The sequence below is a fragment of the Mobula birostris genome, chromosome 6 (assembly GCF_030028105.1).
Source record: "Mobula birostris isolate sMobBir1 chromosome 6, sMobBir1.hap1, whole genome shotgun sequence".
NCBI classification, from domain to species: Eukaryota; Metazoa; Chordata; class Chondrichthyes; order Myliobatiformes; family Myliobatidae; genus Mobula; species Mobula birostris.
Window position 1 is genome coordinate 131,763,536 of NC_092375.1, and position 22,773 is coordinate 131,786,308.

A 22,773-nucleotide genomic window follows, 5' to 3' on the forward strand; every position below is an offset into this window, starting at 1 on the left:
TATCTCTATGCTGTATACCATGAACTGTAGCCCAATAGAGGACAAACAGGTGTTGGTTTCGACTTCTCTGCTTCTGGTTGGAAAGCGTTTTGGACCAAGAAAGGACCATGCTGCTCAGAGGAATCATGAATGGTACAAGAGCAGTGGTCTGATTTCAGCAGTTTTTGTAGGCAACATATCTGAGAATGCCTCTGATACGTTAACCAGACAGTTACTTGCAAAATGTGGCTTGGTTTTAAGCTGGTAGAGAGTTCAAGGAGCTTTAGGAAAATTGCAAGCATTCGGATTTTGTGACTATGAAAAACCAGAATCTACTCTGAGTGCATTAGCCTTTTTTGCTGCCGCTGCTGCTGTGTGATCCGGAATCTCCGGAGAGGAAGGCCCCAAATCCTCGGCCGGGACGGGATCGAAGCGCTCGGCAGAGATGGTGCTCTGTGTCGAAGTGCTGGTCGGAGGCTTGAAGTTTTTGGGTGGACTCAGAGTCAGCTGTGGTCGGGTGCTTCCAATGCATCGACAGTTGTCGGTGCCTGGAGGTTTACGGCAGAGAGAGTTTCTCCCTTCTGCTGCCTGCTATCTGGGACGATCGAGAGTCGATCGGAACTTTGAGACTTTTTTTTAACCATTCCCATGGTCTGCTCTTTATCAAATTACGGTATTGCTTTGCACTGCTGTAACTATATGTTATAATTTTGTGGCAATGGCAATGGATCAATCCTGCAGGGGGCTGAACACAAGGAAAACTAATGTGGAAAAGAGGCAAAGTCTGAAGGAAACAAGGAAGCACTTGGAGAACTGGAAAGGAGCTATCGTGGACGTCTTTTTTATACCTTTTTTAATAATTTTCGTGAAACTTTGACTAACTGGGGCTTAATTGGGCCAAAATATACTGGTCCCAATGTGTCCCAATTAACCATGTGCCCTGTTTCATTAAATCCAGGTTCGGCAGCCACTTGCTGGCCAGATACTGAAAGTTGGTCAGATAGTGTCAATGAGAAAGCAACTCGTGCCCGCAGTTCTATCGCACTGCATGTCTGCTCAAGTAACAAGGCCTTTACCTGGTAATCATGTGCAGCAGTCGACCGACTCCCACAAGTTCCACACAACTGCAGGATGGCACATGGTGAGCTGGAAGGAAAACAAATGGAGAAACTATGAAATAATTCTCTATCCTGCCTAGTAGGAGACGATTTGATAAGTTCTGCTTACTCCCTCAAGTCCCTGTCAAACTGCAGGAAGACAGAAACCATAAATGTAGCACAGCACATCACCTTCCATTCCTTTCTCACATTCTTATCCAGATATACCTTACATTTACCATTTCTATTCTATAACTGCTTCACCTCTGCCATCTGACAACAAGCAACTGCATCACCCCACCACTCTCTGCTGTGCTTGATTACTGAGTGATAGGATGGCACGACTTACCGGAAGAGACTCATTGTATTGTTATTCAGGCATCCATTACTGAACACCAGGAAGGATTCAGCTCAAGTTTTAACAATAGATTGTTGTCATCAGCCTTTGTCAAATAATGACCGTTTATAGCAGTCAAATTTTCTTCCTGGGAGTAGAATATAAGAGCAAGGATGTAATGCTGAGGCCTCATAAGGCATTGATCAGACTGCATTTGGAGTATTGTGAACAGTTTTGGGCACCTTATCTAAACAAAGCTGTGCCTGCATTAGAGAGGGTCCAGAGAATGTTTCTGGAAATGAAGGGTTAATTTGTGAGGCACATTTGATGGCTCCGGGCCTGTACTCACTGGAGTTTAGAAGAATGAGGGGGGATTTCATCAAAACCTATTGAATATTGAAAGGCTTATGTAGAGAAGATGTGGAGAGGATGTTTCCTACAATGGGCAAGTCTTGGACCAAAGGGCACAACCTCAGAATAGAGGGACGTCCATTTAGACCAGTGATGAGGAGGAATTTCTTTAACCAGAGTGCAACAAATCTATGGAATTTATTTCCACAGATGGCTATGGATGCCAAGTTATTGAGTGTAGTTGAAGCAGAAGTTGACAGGTTCTTGATTAGTCAGGGCATCAAAGGTTACAAGGAGAAGGCAGGAGAATTGGGTTGGGAGGAATAGTAAATCAGCCATGATGAAACAGCGGAGCAGACTCGATAGACCAAAAGATGTAAACCTGCTCCTATGTCTTATGGTCTTTGCTGATGGGTCCAAATACGTCAACAACTTATGAATAGCACTGCGCAAGATTCCGCTACTGCACTGGTTCAAGGTGTCAACTCACTTCAACATCCCAAGGGTAATTAGGAGTGGTATTCCCACAAGAAAATAAAGAGCTATGGTGAACACCTGTTTAAACTTTCAGCTATTGAATGTTAGAACTTCAGAATGTCCTCTTACAAGACATTGTTTATCACATGTGAAATTGTTGGAGTGGTCTCTGATGTGGTGGACAGTGTTAGAGTGGTTATTTGAGGCTTTAGCTCTTCAAGGCTTCAACGAGGAGAGGCTTGAATGAGAGAAGGTGAAAAAGCTGTAGGTATTATTTTTATCTTTCCCCTAGCTTATTTATTGTTTACCTGCTTTATATTTGCGCAGTTAGAACAGTAGAGATGCAGAATAGTTGAATGCCCCTCTTGCAGGATGTGGGAAGGCAGGGAAGCCTCCAGTGTCCCTGATGACCACACCTGCAGGAAGTACATCCAGTTGCAGCTTCTAACAGTCCGCTTTAAGATGATGGAGCTGGAACTGGATGAACTCCGGAGGGGAAATGATTTAAACAGTGAGTGCACAGTCCCCTATGGCTATCCTCCACAAAACAGGTATACCACCTTGGAAACTGCTTGGTGGGTGACCTAGCAGAGGAAAGTCACAGCAGGAACATCTTTGGGACTGAGCCCAGCTCTGTGACTCAGAGGGAAGAGGGGAGAAGAGACGAGTTGTGGTGATAGAGATTTTTTAGTTAGGGAAACAGAAAGGAGGTTCTGTGAATGAGAACAATATGGTATTGGGGGTAGGGTACTGACATGGATAGAAAATTGGTTGGCAGATAGGAAACAGAGTAGGGATTAACGGGTCCCTTTCTGAATGGCAGGCGGTGACTAGTGGGGTACCGCAGGGCTCGGTGCTGGGACCGCAGCTATTTACAACATACATTAATGATTTAGATGAAGTGATTAAAAGTAACATTAGCAAATTTGCAGATGACACTAAGCTAGGTGGCAGTGTGAAATGTGAGGAGGATGTTGAGATAATGCAGGATGACTTGGACAGGTTGGGTGAGTGGGCGGATGCATGGCAGATGCAGTTTAATGTGGATAAATGTGAGGTTACCCACTTTGGTGGGAAGAACAGGAAGGCAGATTATTATTTGAATGGTGTCAAGTTAAGAAAAGGGGAAGTACAACGAGAACTTGGTGTCCTTGTTCATCAGTCACTGAAAGTAAGCATACAGGTACAGCAGGCTGTGAAGAAAGCTAATGGCATGTTGGCCTTCATAACAAGTGGAGTTGAGTATAGGAGCAAAGAGGTCCTTCTGCAGTTGTACAGGGCCCTGGTGAGACCACACCTGAAGTATTGTGTACAGTTTTGGTCTCCAAATTTGAGGAGGACATTCTTGCTATTGAGGGAGTGCAGCGGAGGTTCACGAGGTTAATTCCTGGGATGGCAGGACTGTCATATATTGAAAGATTGGAGCGACTGGGATTGTATACACTGGAATTTAGAAGGATGAGAGGGGATCTGATTGAAACATATAAGATTATTAAGGGATTGGACATGCTAGAGGCAGAAAACATGTTCCCCATGTTGGGGGAATCCAAAACCAAAGGCCACAATTTGAGAATAAGGGGTAGGCCATTTAGAATGGAGTTGAAGAAAAACTTTTTCACCCAGTGAGTTGTGGATCTGTGGAATGCTCTGCCTCAGAAGGCAGTGGAGGCCAATTCTCTGGATGCTTTCAAGAAAGATTTAGATAGAGCTCTTAATGATAGCGGAGTCAAGGGATATGGGGAGAAGGCAGGAACGGGGTACTGATTGTGGATGATCAGCCATGATCACAGTGAATGGCGGTGCTGGCTCGAAGGGCTGAATGGTCTACACCTGCACCTATTGTCTATTCCTGAATGGTAAGTTTTATCCTGGGTGCCTGAGTCCGGACATCTCAGATTGAGTCCTCAGCATTCTTTAGTGGGAGGGTGAACAGCCAGTGGTCATGGTCTATAGAAATCTACAGCACATTACAGGCCCATCGGCCTACTATGTTGTACCAACCATGTAACCTACTCTAGAAACTGCTTAGAATTTCCCTACCACATGGCCCTCTATTTTTCTAAGCTCCATGTACCTATCTAAGAGTCTCTTAATTGTATCCGCAATAGGGTCTATGTAGGTACCTATGACTTGGGTAGGAAGAGTGGCGAGGTTCTACAAAGGGAGTTCGGGGAGTTAGATGCTAATTTAAAGGGCAGGACCTTCAGGGCTGTGATCTCAGAATTGCTACCCGTGCCACATGCTAGTGAGGCCAGAAATAGGAAGATCATACAGCTTAACATGTGGCTAAGGAGTTGGTGTAGGACATAGAGCATCAGATTTTTGGATCATTGGGCTCTCTTCCAGGGAAGGCAGGGCCAGTACAGAAGAGACAGCTTGCACCTGAAGTGGAGGGGGACTAATATCCTAGTGGGAAGGTTTGCAAGTGCTGCACGATGGGGTTTAAACTAGAGTTGCAGGGGGATGGGAACCAGAATATCTGAACTGATCATGGAGAGGTTGTGCAGACAGATGTTATTAAGACCTCAGACAAAGTCAGCAATCAAAAGGTTGGGCATGGTATGACTATACTGTTCTGAGTTGCATAGATTTTGATGCAAGAAGTATTGTAGGACAGACAAATGAGCTCAGGGCATGTATCAGCACATAGAATTATGATATTGTATACATTAGTGAGACTTGGTTGTAGGAAAGGGCAGGACCATCAGCTCAATATACCAGGGTTCTGTTCTATTCTGTTGTATTGGTATCTTCTGTTGCAATAGAGCTGGAAGGATTAAAGGAGGAGGGGTGGCATTGCTAGTCAGCGGAAATGTCATGGCAGTACTCAGTCAGGACAGACTGGAGAACTCATCTAGTGAGGCTTCATTGGTGGAAATAAGGAATGAGAAAGCTATGACCATGTTAATAGGGCCATATTATAGAACACCCAACAGTCTGCGGGATTTAGAGAACAAATTTGTAGAGAGATCGCAGACTGTTGCAAAAAACATAAGGCTGTTAAAGTAGGTGATTTTAACTTTCCACATATCGACTGGGACTCCGTTACTATAAGAGGACTAAATGCAATAGAGTTTCTCAAATCTGTTCAGAAAAGTTTGCTTAATCAGTAAATAGAACTGATACTTGATCAGCTATTAGGAAATGAGATGGCAGGTGACAGAAGTTTGTGTAGAACACCTTGCATCTAGTAATCATAACAGCATTAGTTTCAAAGTAAACATGAAAAAGATAGGTCTGGTCCGCAGGTTGAGATTCTAAACTGGAGAAAGGCCGATTTTTAGGGTATTGAAAAAGATCTGGCAAATATGGATTGGGACAGGTTGTTTTTCTGGCAAAGGTGTACTTGGTTAGTGGGAGGCCTTCAAAAGTGAAATTTTGAGAGTACAAAGTTTGTATGTGTCTGTCAGAACAGCAGGTAAAGATAACAGGTTTAAGGAATCATGGTTTTCAAGAGATATTGAGGCCTTGGTTAAGAAAAATCTGCAGGGTGGGCAGGAACAAATGAGATGCTTATGGAGTAAAAGAAAATACAAGAGAACACTTAAGAAAAAAATCAGGAAGGCTAAAAGGAGGCATGAGGTTGCCCTAGCTGACAAGGTGAAAGAGAATCCTAAGGGATTCCACTGTTATGTTAAGAGCAAAAAGATTGTAAGGGACAAAATTGATCCTCTGGAAGATCAGAATGGTAATCCATGTGTGGATCCAAAAGAGATGGGGTGGGGGGGGGGGGAAGAGATCTTAAATGCAATTTTTGCATCTATATTTACTCAGGAGATGGACACAGAGTCTATTGACATAAGGCAAAGCAGCATCAACTTCATGGACCTTATACAGATTACAAAAGATGAGGCAAATCAGGGTGGATAAATCCCCAAGGCCTGACAAGTTGCTTCTAAGGACCCTGTGGGAATTGTAGGGGCTTGAGCAGAGATATTTAAATCATCCTTAGTGACAGGTGAGGTACTGGAGGATTGGAGATTAGCTAATGTTGTTCTGCTGTTTAAGAAAGCCTCTAAAAATGAACCAGGAAATTATAGACCAGTGAAGCTGACATCAGCAGTTGGAAAGTTATTGGAAGGTTTCCTAAGGGACCAGATATATGAATATTTAGATAGACATGAACAGATTATGGATAGTCAGCATGGATTTATGCATGGTAGGTCATGTCTAACCAACCTTATTGAGTTTTTCAAGGAAATTATCAGGAAGGTTGATGAAGGCAAGGCAGCAGATGTTGTCTACATGGACTTTAGCAAGGCATTGGGCAAGGTCTTGCATGGGAGTTTGGTCAAGAAGCTTGGTATTCAAGACGAGGTAGTAAGTTGGATTAGACATTAGGCTTGTCGGAGAAGCCTGAGAGTTGTAATAGATGATTGCCTCTCTGACTGGAGGGCTGTAACTAGTGGAATGCCACAGGGTTTGGTGCTGGGTCTGTTGTTGTTTGTCATCTATATCAATGATATGGATGATAATGTGTTTAAATGGATCAACAGATTAGCGGATGACATGAAGACTGGGGGTGTAGTGGACAGCGAGGAAAACTATCAGAGCATGCAGTGGGATCTGAACCAGCTGAAAAAATGGGCTGGAAAATGGAAGATGAAAATTAATGCGGACAAGTGCAAGATGTTGAACTTTGGTAGGACCGACCAGGGTAGGTCTTACACAGTGAACAATAATTCATTGAAAGTGGCAGAACAGATAGATGGGGTCATAAAGAAAGCTTCTGGCACTTTTCCCCTCGTAAATCTACGTATTGAATACAGGATGTGTGATGTTATGTTGAACTTTTATATGATGATTTTGAGGCCTGATTTGGAGTATTGTATGCAGTTTTGGTCACCTACCAACAGGAACGATGTAAATAAAGTTGAAAGAGTACTGAAAAAATTTAAAGGGATGTTGCTGGGACTGGAGGACCTGAGTTATCAGGAAAGATTGAATAAGTTATGACTTTATTCCTGGGAACATAGAAGACTGAGGGGAAATTTGATAGAGGCATACAAAATTATGAAGGATATAGATAGAGTAAACACAAGCAAGCTTTTTGCACTGAGGTTGAGTGAGACTGGAACTAGAGGTCATGGGTTAAGGGTGAAAGGTTAAAATTTTAAAGGGAACATGAGGGGAAACTTCTTCACTCAAAGAATCGTAAGTTTATGGAATGAGCTGCTAGCACAAGTGGTGTATGTGAGCTTGTTTTCAACATTTAAGATAACTTTCGATAAGTACATGGATGATAAAGGTATGGAGGGCTATGGTCCAGGTGCAGGTCGATGGACTAGGCAGTTTAAATGCTCTGGCATGGACTAGATGGGCCAAAGGGCCTGTTTCTGTGACTCTATCAATCTAATTTGCATGATACCAGATCAGGTTTTCAGATATTTTATCCTCTTTAAATTGGGCAGTAGCATATGACCATGTGAAATTGTCAAGAGAGTAAATCCTTATTAAACCAAATAGTAGGAATATCTGAAAATCAAAAAATTTGGGTGATTGAAGCACTCAGCAGATCAGGTCCTAAAGAAACATGAGATTCTGTAGATGCTGGAAATCCAAAATAACTGGGTCAAGCAGCATCTACTGTATAGAGAGGAATAAAATGATGACGGCTTCTGACAAAGGTTCTTGGCCTGAAACATCAGCTCTTTATTCCCCTCCATAGATGCTGCCTGACCTGTTGAGTTCTTCCAACAGTTTGTGTGTGTTACTCAGCTTCCAACAGAAAAAATTAGTGTTTAAGGTTAAAGATTCTGTGCCAACTGTCTGTAGAAACACATCAGCTCAACTTCTCTTTCCAAAGGTGCTGCAAGACATGTTGAAAATTTCCATCATTTTCTATCTTATCTGTAGGAATACCTGATTCCCTCTGTTTAATAAGAGGAATGCCTAATCTACAGGAGTTTAACCACATTATGACCACTGCACTAAAAATTGACTTTGTTTTTATTGTATTCTTTCTTATAAGAAGAGTTTGATTTATGTTTCATTTATATTTCTTCTTATGAATGCTAAATATATAATGCCATGTGCCTGTGGTGTTGCTACAAGTCAGTTTTTCCAATGCACCTGTGCGTACGTGTACTTGCACAGATGACAATAAATTCAACGTTGACTGTGAATGTTCCACCCCAAAATCTAATCCAGCAGTTACAAAAGCAAATAGTTTCCAAATAAAATATTCCGGTGTACAATATTCAAGTCACTAATTTTAAGGAATATTGGCATTTTCACATTTTGCATCGAAAAGTGTCTTTTATTACACCCTCCCACCCAAAATTTCAAGTTTACTTTCCATCTGTGAAACTTTCCAAGCTGGTGTTTTATTTTCAGGCATTGATTAAATAACTTCACTTTTACTTTCGCTACAACAAATAGGTTAGTTGAATTCATTAAAATGAGTGAATTTCCACTAGAACTCTGCATTCCCAGAAAATCTCTTGAATTTCATTAGTGCCCCAAAAATCTTAACACTGAAATTACTCTAACTAAAAATGGCAAAAGAAATTTCACATATAAATGAGTGAGCTTTATCTTCAGAATGTCTATCATACACACTCTCAAAAATAATACATTATATAATCTTATCCTAAATCCCCATCCTCATTTAACTTTTGCATAATGAATTAGCTATTACTGTGAATACAAACCCACAGCAATATAACTCTCCACTGCTTGGGAATCATGATGAAAGGCCATTACAAGTAAGTAAACAGGTCTAGGATTGATATGATTCGGGTTAACACAAAAACATAAAAGATTGAATGTTTCTTCTAAGGGAAAACAAGGCAGTTACCTGTGTGAATACTGACAAATTTAATGTTCACCAGGAAGCAATAATTCAGCTCATACCAGTATAAATTTAGATTGTCATCAAGTAGCTCCTCCCTTCTCTCTCCCTGCAAACTTGATCCAGTCGCAGGAAACTTGTAAGAGTCATTTATCAATACTCAGGATCGATCTCAACTCACCCCTTTTCGGGCTACTGAAAGTTTAAACCAGGACCTCACTCACTGGTGTCTTTCATTGATCGAATACATCTTGACTCTGAGCATGTGTTTCTCTGTGTCTGTAACTGTCCTTGTAAAAAGTAAACATGCTGCAGAGAAACCGTAACATCGATTGTCCATCAAATAACACCACCCTTGGTCACCATGGCGACTTACAAGCTGCTTGGTGCTCTCTCTCTCTCTTTCCATGGCAACCCAAAAGCTGACAGCAGCAGTCAGTGTCCTTGTAAAAGTGTAAACATGAGCTGAAAGGCAGACTCTGACCCTCTCTCTCTCTCAGCAGAAATCCAAAAGTTAGTCTCAGTTCCTTCTTGTGCCTTAAAGTGACAGTCCACAGCAAAAAGGAATCCCAGGGGTACATAACAAGAGAAACCATAACCATCATCTCAAAGCAGTCTTCACCTCTCTCTCTCTCTCTCTCTCTCTTAGTAACAAGGCGTTTGTGTTGTACAACTCTCTCTCTTTTTAAAGGTATAGTCCATAAAAAATATGACCCCTAGGGGTACATAACACAGTACTCTCCACTGTATTTCGTTTGGTAGTCCAGCACCTCTAGGACTGCTGCTGCTGATGCAGATATCAGGTAGTGTCAGTTATGTTGGAGGTTGCAACTGTGAGTCGTGCTTCACTGGCTGCTTCTAGCATGCTGTCTGATGGAATTTTATCAATAAGCTTGGGGAGCCTAGTTCGTTGATTGACCATTGCCAGTTTAGCTATGATCTTCTCTCTGATTGCAACAGCCAGCGTCGATATGCCCTGTGGTGAGGTTCGAACTTGCATTTCTCGAGTACAAGGTGATGCCATTACCTTTGCGCCATCTGTGAGTTGTGGAGGTGGGGTTTGAACTCGTGTTTCCCGATCAGCTCGGTTCTACTGTGATGTTATTGTGGTGCATCATGATAGTGTCTCTTCCAGTTCAAGATGTGACAGCAATCCCCTGTTGACAATGTTTGATCGCTGGGTAACCAGTCATTTTTCCGTGATTGTGGATAATGGTCTTCATTATTGCCAGAGTCCCTATATGTGTTTGCTGTATCCTCTCTCATGTGGGTTGCTGTTAAAGTAGTATTCTATTAGTTCCACATTGTTCAGTCTCGTCCATTTATGGTTTGTTCCAGTAGCCAATTTCTCGCCAGATGGACCCAGTTCCCCAACCATTGACGTGGACCTTGTTAATCTGGGCAACGTTCAAGCTGGCGTGACTCTTCTTGCTTTTGTCACCCTCATCCAGAGGTTTTTGTGGGCTGATGTAGCTAGCGTAAGTGCGAGGAGTCCAGCCCAAGACCCATACCAGACTGCCACCACCACACATATAGATGCGTATGTCAGTCTACAGCGTGCATACAATTGTTGGAGCTCGTGCTGCATTATCAACCTAGATTACTTCAATTCATTGACTCACAGTACTGTAACAGTCCTGAGCTGAAGAATTAGTCCAAGCAAAAAAATTTTTTAAAATAAATATTGACATAATGTCCAAAGAAAGGCATCAAACTGTCTCTTCTTGCCCTTTCTCCAATGTCATCTGCTAGCTGGCTAACTGAAAATTATTTTTTTGACTGAAACCCCCACCCCCCGGGGAAGTGACTTCATCAAAATCTAACTCATGACTGCTATTCACCATTAATTCTACCTTCTCATAGATGAAAGAAAAGTGTAATAGCCAATGATTCCTTTATACCACACATACACACTACAGTCTTCTTTTTATGTCTTTTTTCTCCTTCTTTCTTGAAATTCCTTTGACCTCCCCCCCCCACCCCTCTCCTACCCTCTCTTGTATACATAAGGACATAAGAAATAGCAGGAGTAGGCCATCCGGCCCATCGAGCCTGCCCCGCCATTCAATAAGATCATGGCTGATCTGTCCATAAACTCAGCTCCATCTACCTGCCTGTTCTGTCCATTGCCCATCTTTTCCCGGGACATCTTATTGGCCAAAATGTTCACAAGACAAATTGTATTGGCTAATTCAACAAGCTTAACTTATTAATCAACTGAACAGCAAAAATGAAATACTCAAGTGAAACTGTATGTAATTAAGTGTATAATGTAATTAAAGGAACACTTTTTTTAAAATATAGATTTGCATTTTAAGGAGATCTGCAGAAAATAAAAGGCTCAACAGCAGAACTGTATTAAATTAAAATAAAGCATGGTCTTAAACCAGGGTATTACTGTAGGTTTTCTCAAATAAAACAAAGTAAGGTGTTTTATGTTTAATTAAACCTGTAACACATTTTATTAAATCCAAAACCTAAACACAAAACGTGTTAAAATCTTTACGTAATAATGTCATCACTTCAGACCAGCCTCTTAAAGTGAAACTGCAACTCAGTGTCAGTGGTTGTGAATTACGTACATTTCTCCCAATTACATTACCCTACACAGGCATCCAACCCCCGCCACCCCAGAACTCACTATAACCGGCGTTGTGAGCCTGTCTGGATCTTGGACGCGATATCCTGTTCAGGTCCTATGTTCCACTTACAGAGGAACAGCAGATGCCTCTGGCTCATCCAGAGGTGGGTTGACATGTCATGATGGCAGGCCCATGGCAGCGGAATACTCCAAATCTTGGTGGGTTGGTTTAAGGCAACCTACTGGAAAACGTCCAGGTTTACCCCACTTATCTATGATAAGAGTCTTCTCATCCCATTCTAAAACAGGGATTGGGCCATCATAAGGGTGCCAAAGGGGATGGTGGTGTGCATCATGGCAGGCGGAAACAAATGAGGCGGAATGTAGTTCAACAGGTACCCAAAGCAGCTGTATGCCATGAGGAGGGAATAGGTGAAAAGGAACTGAATTTACTGAGGAGGGTAGAATGCTGTTGAGAGACCAATCAGGCATTTGTGGCATCAGGAATGAAATGTCCTGGCACTTGTAACGACCACCCATATACCAACTCAACCACAGATGACTGCAGGTCCTCTTTTGAACCTGTTCTGAGCCCCAGCAGGACTCATGGGAGACAATCATGCCAAGACTCATCAGTCAGGAAAGCCTACAGAGCAGCCTTTACAAAGTGGTGAAACTGCTTGTTTGGGACATTGGACTGCGGGTGATACGCTGTGGTGTGATGTGGCCTAACGCCGAGATCTGGGCCGTCACGGCCCAGAGGCCTGTGTTCCCATTCTACCCTATCCAACTCCTCCCTCATCCTGTTGTTGTGTCCCATGTTTAGGCATAATACACTGGTTTTAGATCCAACTATTACACCCTTCGTTTGGATGAGAAACTCAATCATACTCTGATCACTCTTTCCCAGAGGATCCCTAACTACAAGATCACTAATCTTACCTGTCTCATTGCACAGGACCAGATCCAAGATGGCACGTTTCTTTGTAGGTTCAGTAACATGCTTTTCAAGAAAGCTATCACGGATGCATTCTATAAAATCCTCAAGACTGCCTTGACCAACTTGATTCACCCAATCTGTGTGCAAGTTAAAGTCCCCCTCAATAACTGCTGTTCCATTCTCACATGCCTCAAATATTTCTGTTTATTGCCTGTGCCACTGTAATATTATTATTTGGTGCACTCAGGACAGACTTTAACTTTTATAGACAATTCCCACCAGTGATTTTTTTCCCTTTACTATTCCTAAACTCTACCCAGATGGGTTCAACATTCTGCTCCTTAGATCTTATAGTCTCTCACTATCGCCTCTGTTACCTTCCTGCTTATCCTTCCGTATCACCTGATATCCTTGGATATTTAATTCCCAATCCTCTGCACCATGCAACCACATTTCTGTAATGGCCACTTAATCATACCCCTTTACACTGATTTGTGCCACAGGTTCACTGCCCTTATATTTGTGATGCTTGACTTTTCCGCACTCTATGCTTACTTGTCTCTGTTTGAACTTTTGCTTTATCCACACGTTTCTCTTGTACTTTATCCATACCTCTCCGATCTGTTGCACCCACCTCACTGCAATTTAGTTTAAAGCTCTATCCACAACCCTAGTTATGCAGTTTGCCAGGATCCAGGTCCCATCACAGTTCAGGTGGAACCCATCACAATGGAACAGCTCCCTCCCTCCCCAATACTGGTGCCAGTTTCCCATGAATTCAGACCCACTTCTCCCCCACCAATCCTTGAGCCACACATTTAACTCTCTAATCTTCTTGACCCTGTGCCAATTTGCACGTGGCTCAGGTAGTAACCCAGAGATTACCACCTTTTTGGTTCTGCTTTTTAATTTAGTCCCCAGCTGCTCAAGTTCCCTCAGCAGAACCTCTTTCCTCAATCTACCTACGTCATTGGTACCCACAAAGACCACAACAACTGGATCTTTCCCCTCCCACTGCAAATTCCTCTGCAGGTCGGATAAGATGTCCTGAACCGGGGCACCAGGCAGGCAACACAGCCTTTGGGACGCTCTATCCTCGCGACAGAGAACTCTGTCTATTCCCCTGACTATACTATCCCCAATTACCACTACATCTCTCTTCTTTCCCCCCCCCCCTCTTGAATGGCTCCCTGAACTACAGTGTCACAGTTAGTTTGCTCATCCTTCCTACAGCCCCCACTCTCATCCACACAGGGAGCAAAACTCTCAGACCTGTTGGACAAGCTTAAGGGCTGAGGCTCCTCCAGCACTGTCTCTTGGATCTACCTCACTCGCAGTCACACCCTCTTGTCACTGACAACAGACCGAATTTAAGGCAGCTAATCTAATGGGTGTGACTACCTTCCGAAACAGAGAATCTAGGGTAACTCTCCCCCTCCCTGATGTATGAATACTGACAAATTTAATGTTCACCAGGAAGCAATAATTCGGCTCACACCAATCAAAAAAAAACACCCAGGAATTGTCTCCAATGTCAAACTCATGACTGTTATAACCAACGAACAATTCAACGATTCCTTTATACCATACACATGGTCTTTTTTTCTATCTTTCTTCTCCTCCTTTTCTCAAAACTTCTTCAATCCCCACCGCCCTCTCTAGTATGGCTACCCATTGCCCTCTTTACCTCCTGGGGCATTTTATTGGCCAAAATGTCAACAAGCCTAACTTATTAATCGACTGAAATTTTTTAAAACAGCAATAATGAAATACTTGATTGAAACTGTATATTAAGTTCTTTCCAACTGTGATAAGACTGCTGAACGGATCCTGACCCGGATCTGGGCCATACCCTCCAAATATCTGGACCTGTCTCCTGGTTTTTTTGCACTACCTGACTTTCCCTTTTCTATTTATGATTTATAATTTAAATTTTTAATATTTACTATTGTTTTGTACTCTAGGGAGTGCAAAGTGCAGAATCAAATATCGCTGTGATGGTTGTACGTTCTAGTATCAATTGTTTGGCGACAATAAAGTACAAAGTGTATAATGTAATTATAGATACATTTTATATAGATTTGCATTTTGAGGAGATCTGCAGAAAATAAAATTCCCAACAGCATAACTATCAATAAAATAAAGCATGGTTTAAATCAGGGTGTCACACTTACCTTGGCTGAGGGGATGGATAGTCACACACCAAGCTTGGAAATACAGACTTAGCCATGCTGCAAAGCTAATAACAAGACAACATTAGAATCCCATACGTTCAATGCTATGAGCCTTCACTACAACAAATAGATTACTTGAATTCAATAAATGGGGATAAAGGTAATACTGCAGCTACTTCTTAAGAGCAAGGCTGGAAGAAATTCATTTCATTCCATATATCCCAGATCTCCACAGGGACACAAAGAATCACCAGGAGGATATCCAGTGGGGGGGAAAAAAAAATCACCACACGGAGTTGATTCATGGGCTTAACACAATTGATAAACTCAATTGTTTAGAATTTTCCCTCTATTTGCATCTTGAATGGAAACATTCTCTCCCAACTGCCTCTACTCCACCCGATCAGGTATTGAAAGGTGAATGTTTTGGATTAAACTGTGGATGTATCACACTTAAAACAATTACATGGGTAAAGTGAGATGTTAAATTCACAGTGTTAAATTCCATTGGAAATCTTTTCAAGGTCTCTTTATTGAGCATAACACAGCATAAGGAAATGCTGTTTTAGCTGAACAATGGTCCCTTAACTTGGAAAATTCCTTCCTCAATTACACTCCAAAACATCTCTCAACTCCATTCCTTGCCATAACGAAGAATATACTTGAAAATTACTTCCTCAGCTGGGAAAACTGGAACATCCCCAATTCTTCCACTGAAAAGGTGGCCAATCTCCTTAGATTCTTTTAAAACAAGTCTGGTAGCAGGAGAACCCTACACTGTGGTCCCTCCCCACTGAGACTTTGCAGTGGCTGCACCAAGCTTTAGTGCATCTCCCAGCATATACAGTATCCAGTTGGCAGCATCCGTCCATGGATATCTCAATAAGCTGGCAGACCAACAAGTTTTGGGCAGACCAAAGGACTTGATGATCTTCCAGCAGCACTCGATGTTTGTGTGTGCATACAGCCCATACATCAGGGAATTCTCTATCACACAACTGCTCAGGATGAACCGTAACACAGACCCTTCCACCTTCATCCACATCCTCTTTGCAAAACTATAGTCTGTGAGGGGGGAAGTGATGGGCAGGCCACTTCTCTCTGGTCCCCCTCTTCCTTCCATAGTCCACTGGCTCATCTCTTACCTGCCTTTTCCGCAAAACCCTTTAATTGCATAGTAGGGGAATTAAGGGTTATGGGGAAAAGGCAGGTAGGTGGAGATGAGTCCATGGCCAGATCAGCCATGACCTTATTGAATGACGGAGCAGGCTCGATAGTCCAGACAGCCTACTTCTGCTCCTATTTCTTATGTCCTCTCCTATCAGATTCCTTTTCTCTTCAGCCCTTAACCTCTTCCACCTATCCTCTCCCAACTTTTTACTTTACTCACCTTCTCCCACCCACCCATCTTTCTTCTCACCTGATCTCACCAATCACCTGCTGCCTTGTACTCCTTCCCCTCCCCCACCTTCTTATTCTATCTCCTTCCCACTTCCTCTCCAGCCCTGATGAGGGATCTTGACCCGAAACGGTGATTGTTTATTCCTCTCCATAGAAGCCGCCTGCCCTGCTGAGTTCCTCCAGCACTGTGTGTTGCTTAAGATTTCCAGCATCTGCAAAATCTCTTGTGTTTATGATTCATAGAACAGGACTGCTTGGCCTTTTCTGTATGGGTATTGCTATTCTGGATAACCATGTAAACCCTCCTTCATCTGACTGCACCTGCAGACCTGGTTCATCAAGCCATCCCTACCTATCACTGGATTGATTGGCTCCATTCTAATATCTCAAATTTCAACCCGAGTATCCTTCCCCACACCTGTCCCCTTATTCCTGGAATTCCCCAAGAACCTCTTCTTGGCTCCAGCAAATTTCCCATTAACATGCAACTCCTTGGTAATGTATCGCAGAAGCACATCAGGTTTCACAAGTACTCAGTTCTAACCCACTGTCATAACTCCTAACCCTTTCACAGTCCCATTTGCTACGCTGAATATTTTCTGTCTGACAACCGTCACTGGGTGAGAAGTGTCCTAAACTTTACCACTGTTACTCAGCTAGTCGAGCTGTTGTCTCACAGCTCCAGAGGCTGGGTTCACTCCTAGCCTCCACTGGAGTCTGTGTAGTTTGATGCATTTTTATGTGAACAGGCAGGCTTATAAAGACTATAAGATATAGGAGCAGAATTAGGCCATTTGGCCCATTGAGTCTTTTCTGTCATTTCGCCATGGCTGATCCACTTCCCTCTCAACCCCTCTCTCTTACCTTCATGCCCTGAATACATACTCCATGGTTTTAAGTGTGTACTGTTAACTTGTATCCGTCATTTATGTTTCGTGTAGTGTGGGAATTAGTGTGGAGATATTTCAGGGAGGGGTTTTACCCAGATGTATCTGTCAGGATGGCATCTATTGAGGTCAAGTAACATTAGGTTGAGAACCCTGACGACCCCAGCGAGCCTCAATTAAGGTCGCCTGCTGGTATGCAGAATTCTGGCACAAGCTCAAGGAAGTGGTTGAAATTCACCAGATGCACCCCAAAGTTATACATGTGTTGGTAAAAGCGAAGTGCCCAAGGAGTATATGAGACAGTATGGCCCAGGGGGTGCGGGATGGTATGTGGGCAACTGCAGGGAATGCCAGCAATGAAGAGGGATATCGCTTCTTTAAAGGGGAAGAGAGGCCATGATTGGGAGGAAGTGAGAGTAACTGGGGAACAATAATGTCAGTGATTCAGAAAGAGCTGAAGAGTCAGTCATGGATTACGGAGAATGTATATCGAGCATATGAGGAGTATTCAAGGTTGGATAATCCAGGGAGGGATGACCTAGTTTTCCTGAAAAGCCCTCCAGGAAGTTTTAGATTTGGTGATAGCAGTGGCATTGACCTACTCAGCGATACTGTCCCGGGCCAGTGAGATAGACCAGAGGAGGGAGAGGGAAAGTCAAAGTAGTTGTAGTGAACGTAGCTGCCGTGACATCACAGAGAACTTGCTTTGTGTGCCAGCAACCAGAGCACCTAGCAAGGGATTGCTGGAATAGACGTGGGAGGGTAAAGGAGATTATTTGTTAAAACTGTGGCCTCTCAGGCCATGGATTGAGGCAGTGTCCTAAAAACAGAGGAAAGTGTTAAAATCATTCACCAAAGCAGGCAAAATCCACAACCGTGCCCTCCCTTTTCAGTTTGACTACTGACCAGGTTATAGAGCTGGTGAGATCAGACAAATGGCTGGCGGCAGCCTCTATTGCCAGGAGTGGTCATCCATGGATGTACATAAGAGGTTTATCAGGGGGCCAGCAGTAGTGGACACGGGATCGTCAGCATTGATAACTGATCTACCCTTGCCCATGACTGGAGAGGTGGGACTGAAGGGTCTTGGCCCAAAATGTCGACTGTATTCTTTTCCACAGATGCTGCCTGGCCTGCTGAGTTCTTCCAGCATTGTCTGTGCGTGTTGCTTGGATTTCCAGCATCTGCAGATTTTCTCTTGTTTGTGATAGAGTAGACATACTGAGTAGGGCAGGAGCGATCATAGACTCAGGAAAAGGAGAAAAACGTAGACAGGACAGCGACAGTGAACATAGGTGACCTGCAAAGCAGCTAACATGGCCCACAGAGAGATAGCAGCCCCAAGCAGGGAAGAGAGACTGGGCAATGTGTGGGAATGTCAGGAGGTCCCAAAGGGAGGGACCAAGTACAGTCAGGAGCTGTTAGAAGTAGCGCAGATGCCTCAGGTGATTACGGTAAAGGCTCATCAGAAAGGGGATAGGAAAGAGCAGAAAGGGAACGAGTGGGCAGACATCAGTGCGAGGGGAACAGTGTGAGAACAAGAAGCACAGAATTTATAGGTGTACAGAAAGAAACTACAACTACCAATTTAGTAAGATTACATGGAGGACCATTATAACCAGAGTAAAGTGCGGAAGGACTGAGCGGAACAACAGCAGCACATTGCTGGTCAGAGAGAGCTGGTGGGAAAGGAGATAATCTTCCCACTGCTGGGTGACCAAATCGTGGTGAGGATACTGTCTGAAAAGGCAGTGTTTGCTCCCTGATGGATAAGACCACAGATGGTACTTTTAACAAATGACACTTGTGTCTGTGTGTACACTCAGCGAGACAGCCGGTGGAAACACTGGACTCAGGCTAAACCGTATGACTCACCTTCTTCTAACCTCCACAGACAGAGGGGGAGATCAAGTGTACCCAGTAACAGTATAATTACAGAGATCCTAAGAGATGAACACCAGCTGGCCACACTAGACCTGACCACAGTTGATGGAAGCAGACCCATAGCAAATGTGAAGGCAGAGGATACAGAGAGTGTGAAAAAAAGCTGAGAATTGAAGGTTAAAGTGTAATGCTAATGGTACTCTGTAATGAAAACTGGTTGCTGAAGGCAAGCAATAAATTAAAAAAAATTTTAAAAACTGGTTGCTGAAGGCAGACAATTAGTTGTATAGCACAGAATAGAAAAGATATTGGGGAGAAAAGATGGGAAGGGATCCAAATTACAGCTGAGACATCAGGTTCCACAACTTCGATGGCACGGCAGACTGCGAAAGGGAAGAGTGGGGAGTGAATACAAATGAGCTGGGCTCTTTCAACGGTAGGTCCAGCGATTGACTGGACAGTTCAGAAGGGGGCACCACCAGGGAGAGACCCTTGCAGTCATTCAAATAGAGACCACCCAACTTCTTCCTGTACATTGATAAGAGGACCTGTGCGCCTGATATACTTACCTTGCTGGTGCCCAAATATAAAGTTTTAGTTAACAGAAAATGAAGGGGTGAAGTAAAAGAATGTGATTAAAACTGCAATTAGCCAGCAGGTAAAGGGGCAACAGGCATATAAATGATGAAGCTGTAATTTTAAAAGACTGTTGTTCAAATTTCTGAAGCAATCTCTCTGGCATCTTATAGTCATTAGGGATTTTTTTTATATTTCAAAATATACTTTATAGGGTAGATGCAGATACATATAGGGTAAATGAGAGAAGATACAAAGCAGGGCATTTCTGCTGCCCCATTTGAGTAGATCCTCCTTAAGGTTGGCCATTACTGGTACAAATTTATTTTTAGGACATTTCTGGGGGGGGAGGGGGTTAGAACATATAGTAAATAACTTCAGCGCTGACTACAGCCACCAAATTTTAAATAAGAATACAGACTGTAGATTAAATTTAAAGTGCAGCTCTTAACAACGGGTTCCTAGCCGTGAATCACAGTTAATGGGAAGACCAGACAATGCTGATTACAATGCATTCAGGTGTCTGTGGTGTGGGCGTGTAGGGGGAGCTGTAAAGTTTGTGTGCAGTTCAAAGGAAGCATTGTAAATACAGTATTGTCCTTTGATCTTTAGCACATAACATGTCGTGTAGTGTTGGGTCAAGCAGACCTCTTGCTATAAAAGGAGCTCCATATGATGCCTCAAACACGAGGAAATCTGCAGATGCTGGAAATTCAAGCAACACACACAAAATGCTGGTGGAACGCAACAGGCCAGACAGTATCCATAGGAAGAAGCACAGTTGACATTTTGGGCCAAGACCCTTCGTCCATATGATGCCTGCTGTGTCTTATTTTGCCCAATAAAGAAACTGTTTCATGTCTACCAGTACTTCTCTCCAGTGACTTTGTTCATGCAACTACACCTCCACATTCTCTTCATCCACCTCTTTCAGAACCCTGGGGTGCCAACCATCTGGTCCAGGTGATTTATCTACCTTCAGACCTTTCAGTTTCCCCAAGCACCTTTTCCCTAGTAATGGCAACTTCACTCACTTCTGCTCCCTGACACACTCGAACTTCTGACATACTGCAAGTGTCTTTCACAGTGCTACTGATGCAAAATACTTATTCAATTTGTCTGCCATTTTCTTGTCTCCTGTGACAACCTCTCTAGCAGAATTTTCCACAAATCTGATATTGACTCTCATCTCTCTTTTGAATTCTTGGGTACCTTTACCTTAGAATCTCTTATCAATTCAGGTTCACTGCACAACACCCAACCACAAGCTTCTCTAAAAAGCCATCTTGTAGGCATTCTACAAACTCCCTCTCTTGGGATTCAGCACCAACCTGATTTTCCCAAACTACCTGCATATGGAAACCCCCCATGACTGACATAACATTGCCCCTGTTGTAATTTATAGCCCACATTTTGCATCTGTTCATAGGCCGGTATACAACATCTATCAAGGTTTTTACCCTTGCAGTTTCTTAGCGTTACAAACAAGAATTCTACACTTTCTGGTCTTATGTCTCCTCTTTCTCATGATTTGATTTCATTTATTAACAACAGAGCCACCCTATCCCCTGTGCCTATCCTTTTGAGACAATGTTTATCCTTGGATGTTAAGCTTCCACCTATAATTTTCTTTCAGCCGCAACATAGTGATGCCCACATATCTGCCAATTTCTGTGCTATAAGTTTATCCATTTTATTCCGTGTACTGTGTGCATTCAAATACCTGTATAACACTTTTAGTCCTGTATTCGTCATCCTTTTTGATTTTGTCCTTTTTACACTGCAACTCATTTCATTGACTGCAATTTTGCCCTACCATCAACTTCTCCCTGCTAATAGTCTCACTACACGCTGCCTGTTTGTAAACCAACTGCCTCATCCTCCACCCTATCAGTTCCTATACCCCTGCCAAATTAGTTTAAACCCTTCCGTACAGCTCTAGCAAACCCGCCTGCAAGGATATTGGCCCCCCTCGGGTTCAGGTGTAACCGGTCCCCTTTGTACAGGTGGTACCTTCCCCAGAAGAGATCCCAATGATCCAGAAATCTGAACCCCTGCCCCCTACACCAGTTCCTCAGCTACAAATTTATCTGCCAAATGCTCCTATTTTTACCCTTACAGACGTGTCACAGGCAGCAATCCAGAGATTACTACCCTGGTGGTCCTGCTATGGCACCTGGGAGGGAACACACCAGCCTGTGGTCTGTATCATGTCCACAGAATCTCATCTTTATTCCTCCAACTATGGAATCCCCTATAACTACTGCAGTCCTCTTTACTTCTCTTCTTTTCTAAGCCACAGCACCCAGATACTCCGGTATCCCAAAGATGCATGGGCTGGTAGGTTAATTGGCCACTGTAAATTGGCCCCAATGTGTAGATGAGTGCAAGAATCTGATCTGGGTGAAATTCATAGGTATATGTGGATTTGGAGTTGGATTTGTGTAAAAATTGGTGCAGACAGTGAGAGGGGACTTGACTTGTTTTTGTGGTCTCCTTCTAAGGAAAGACAAAGATACAGCTGCTTCAAAGTTCAAAGTACATTTATTATCAAAGTATGTAACTTTATACAACCTTGAGATTTGTCTCCTTACAGGCAGCCACGAAACAAAGAAACCCAACAGAACCCATTAAAACCCAAAGAAGACCGTCAAACACCCAGTGTGCAGAGAGAGAGAGAGAGAAACAAGTTGTGTAAACAATAAAAGCAAGCAAACGGCATTCGGAACTAAGTTCATAAAACAGCACTCACTGCATTTGATCCAGAAGTCCACTGCCTCAATCCAGCACAGAGACAAACAAACTCTGCAGAGCAGTGAGCCAAACTGGATTTTCTCTCGCCTCCGACCTCAGCACCCCGACCATTTCAATCTTTCCTCCCAACCTAGCAACACTCTCTTTCCCTCTCCTGGGAAGATCTGAGGGTTAACCAGACTTTCTGCAGCTTTGAATGTGGTGTTTGCTCTGCTATTCATTCATGGGCAATTTTTAAAACCCCGTTCTTCCACCTCCTCCCCATAGCTCTTCGCCCCCTTACCAATCAAATCTCTGCCTCAAATACACCCAATGACAATGAAACTACAGGTTGCATCCTCACTTGTGCCAAGTCCAGCCCATTTGCCTCTACTGACCTGTACTTATCAATCTGTATTGGTTACTGATACAGCAATGGTGCCATTTGAAAATTACCAACCTTGTATTCAAATCCCTCCACAGATTTGCACCCGCTATCTCGGTAACCATCTGCAGCCCTACTTCTCTCGAGATTGCCTCTACACCTCTGCCTCACTTTTATT

The 22,773-nt window shown here is 43.2% G+C and overlaps 1 protein-coding gene across 1 annotated transcript in view; it reads right to left on the reverse strand.

Annotated features, from left to right (window-relative positions):
* The window catches only part of LOC140199890 (flagellum-associated coiled-coil domain-containing protein 1-like), a 56,913-nt gene that overhangs the window by 31,952 nt on the left and 2,188 nt on the right, over window positions 1-22,773 (reverse strand). Inside the window, exons 2-3 of the mRNA XM_072262394.1 lie at window positions 14,730-14,794; window positions 1,056-1,125 (exon numbers count right to left, since the gene is read on the reverse strand). Of these exons, the coding sequence (XP_072118495.1) occupies window positions 1,056-1,125; window positions 14,730-14,785 (126 nt within the window). The 5' untranslated portion in view covers window positions 14,786-14,794. The remainder of the gene's footprint in view (window positions 1-1,055; window positions 1,126-14,729; window positions 14,795-22,773) is intronic.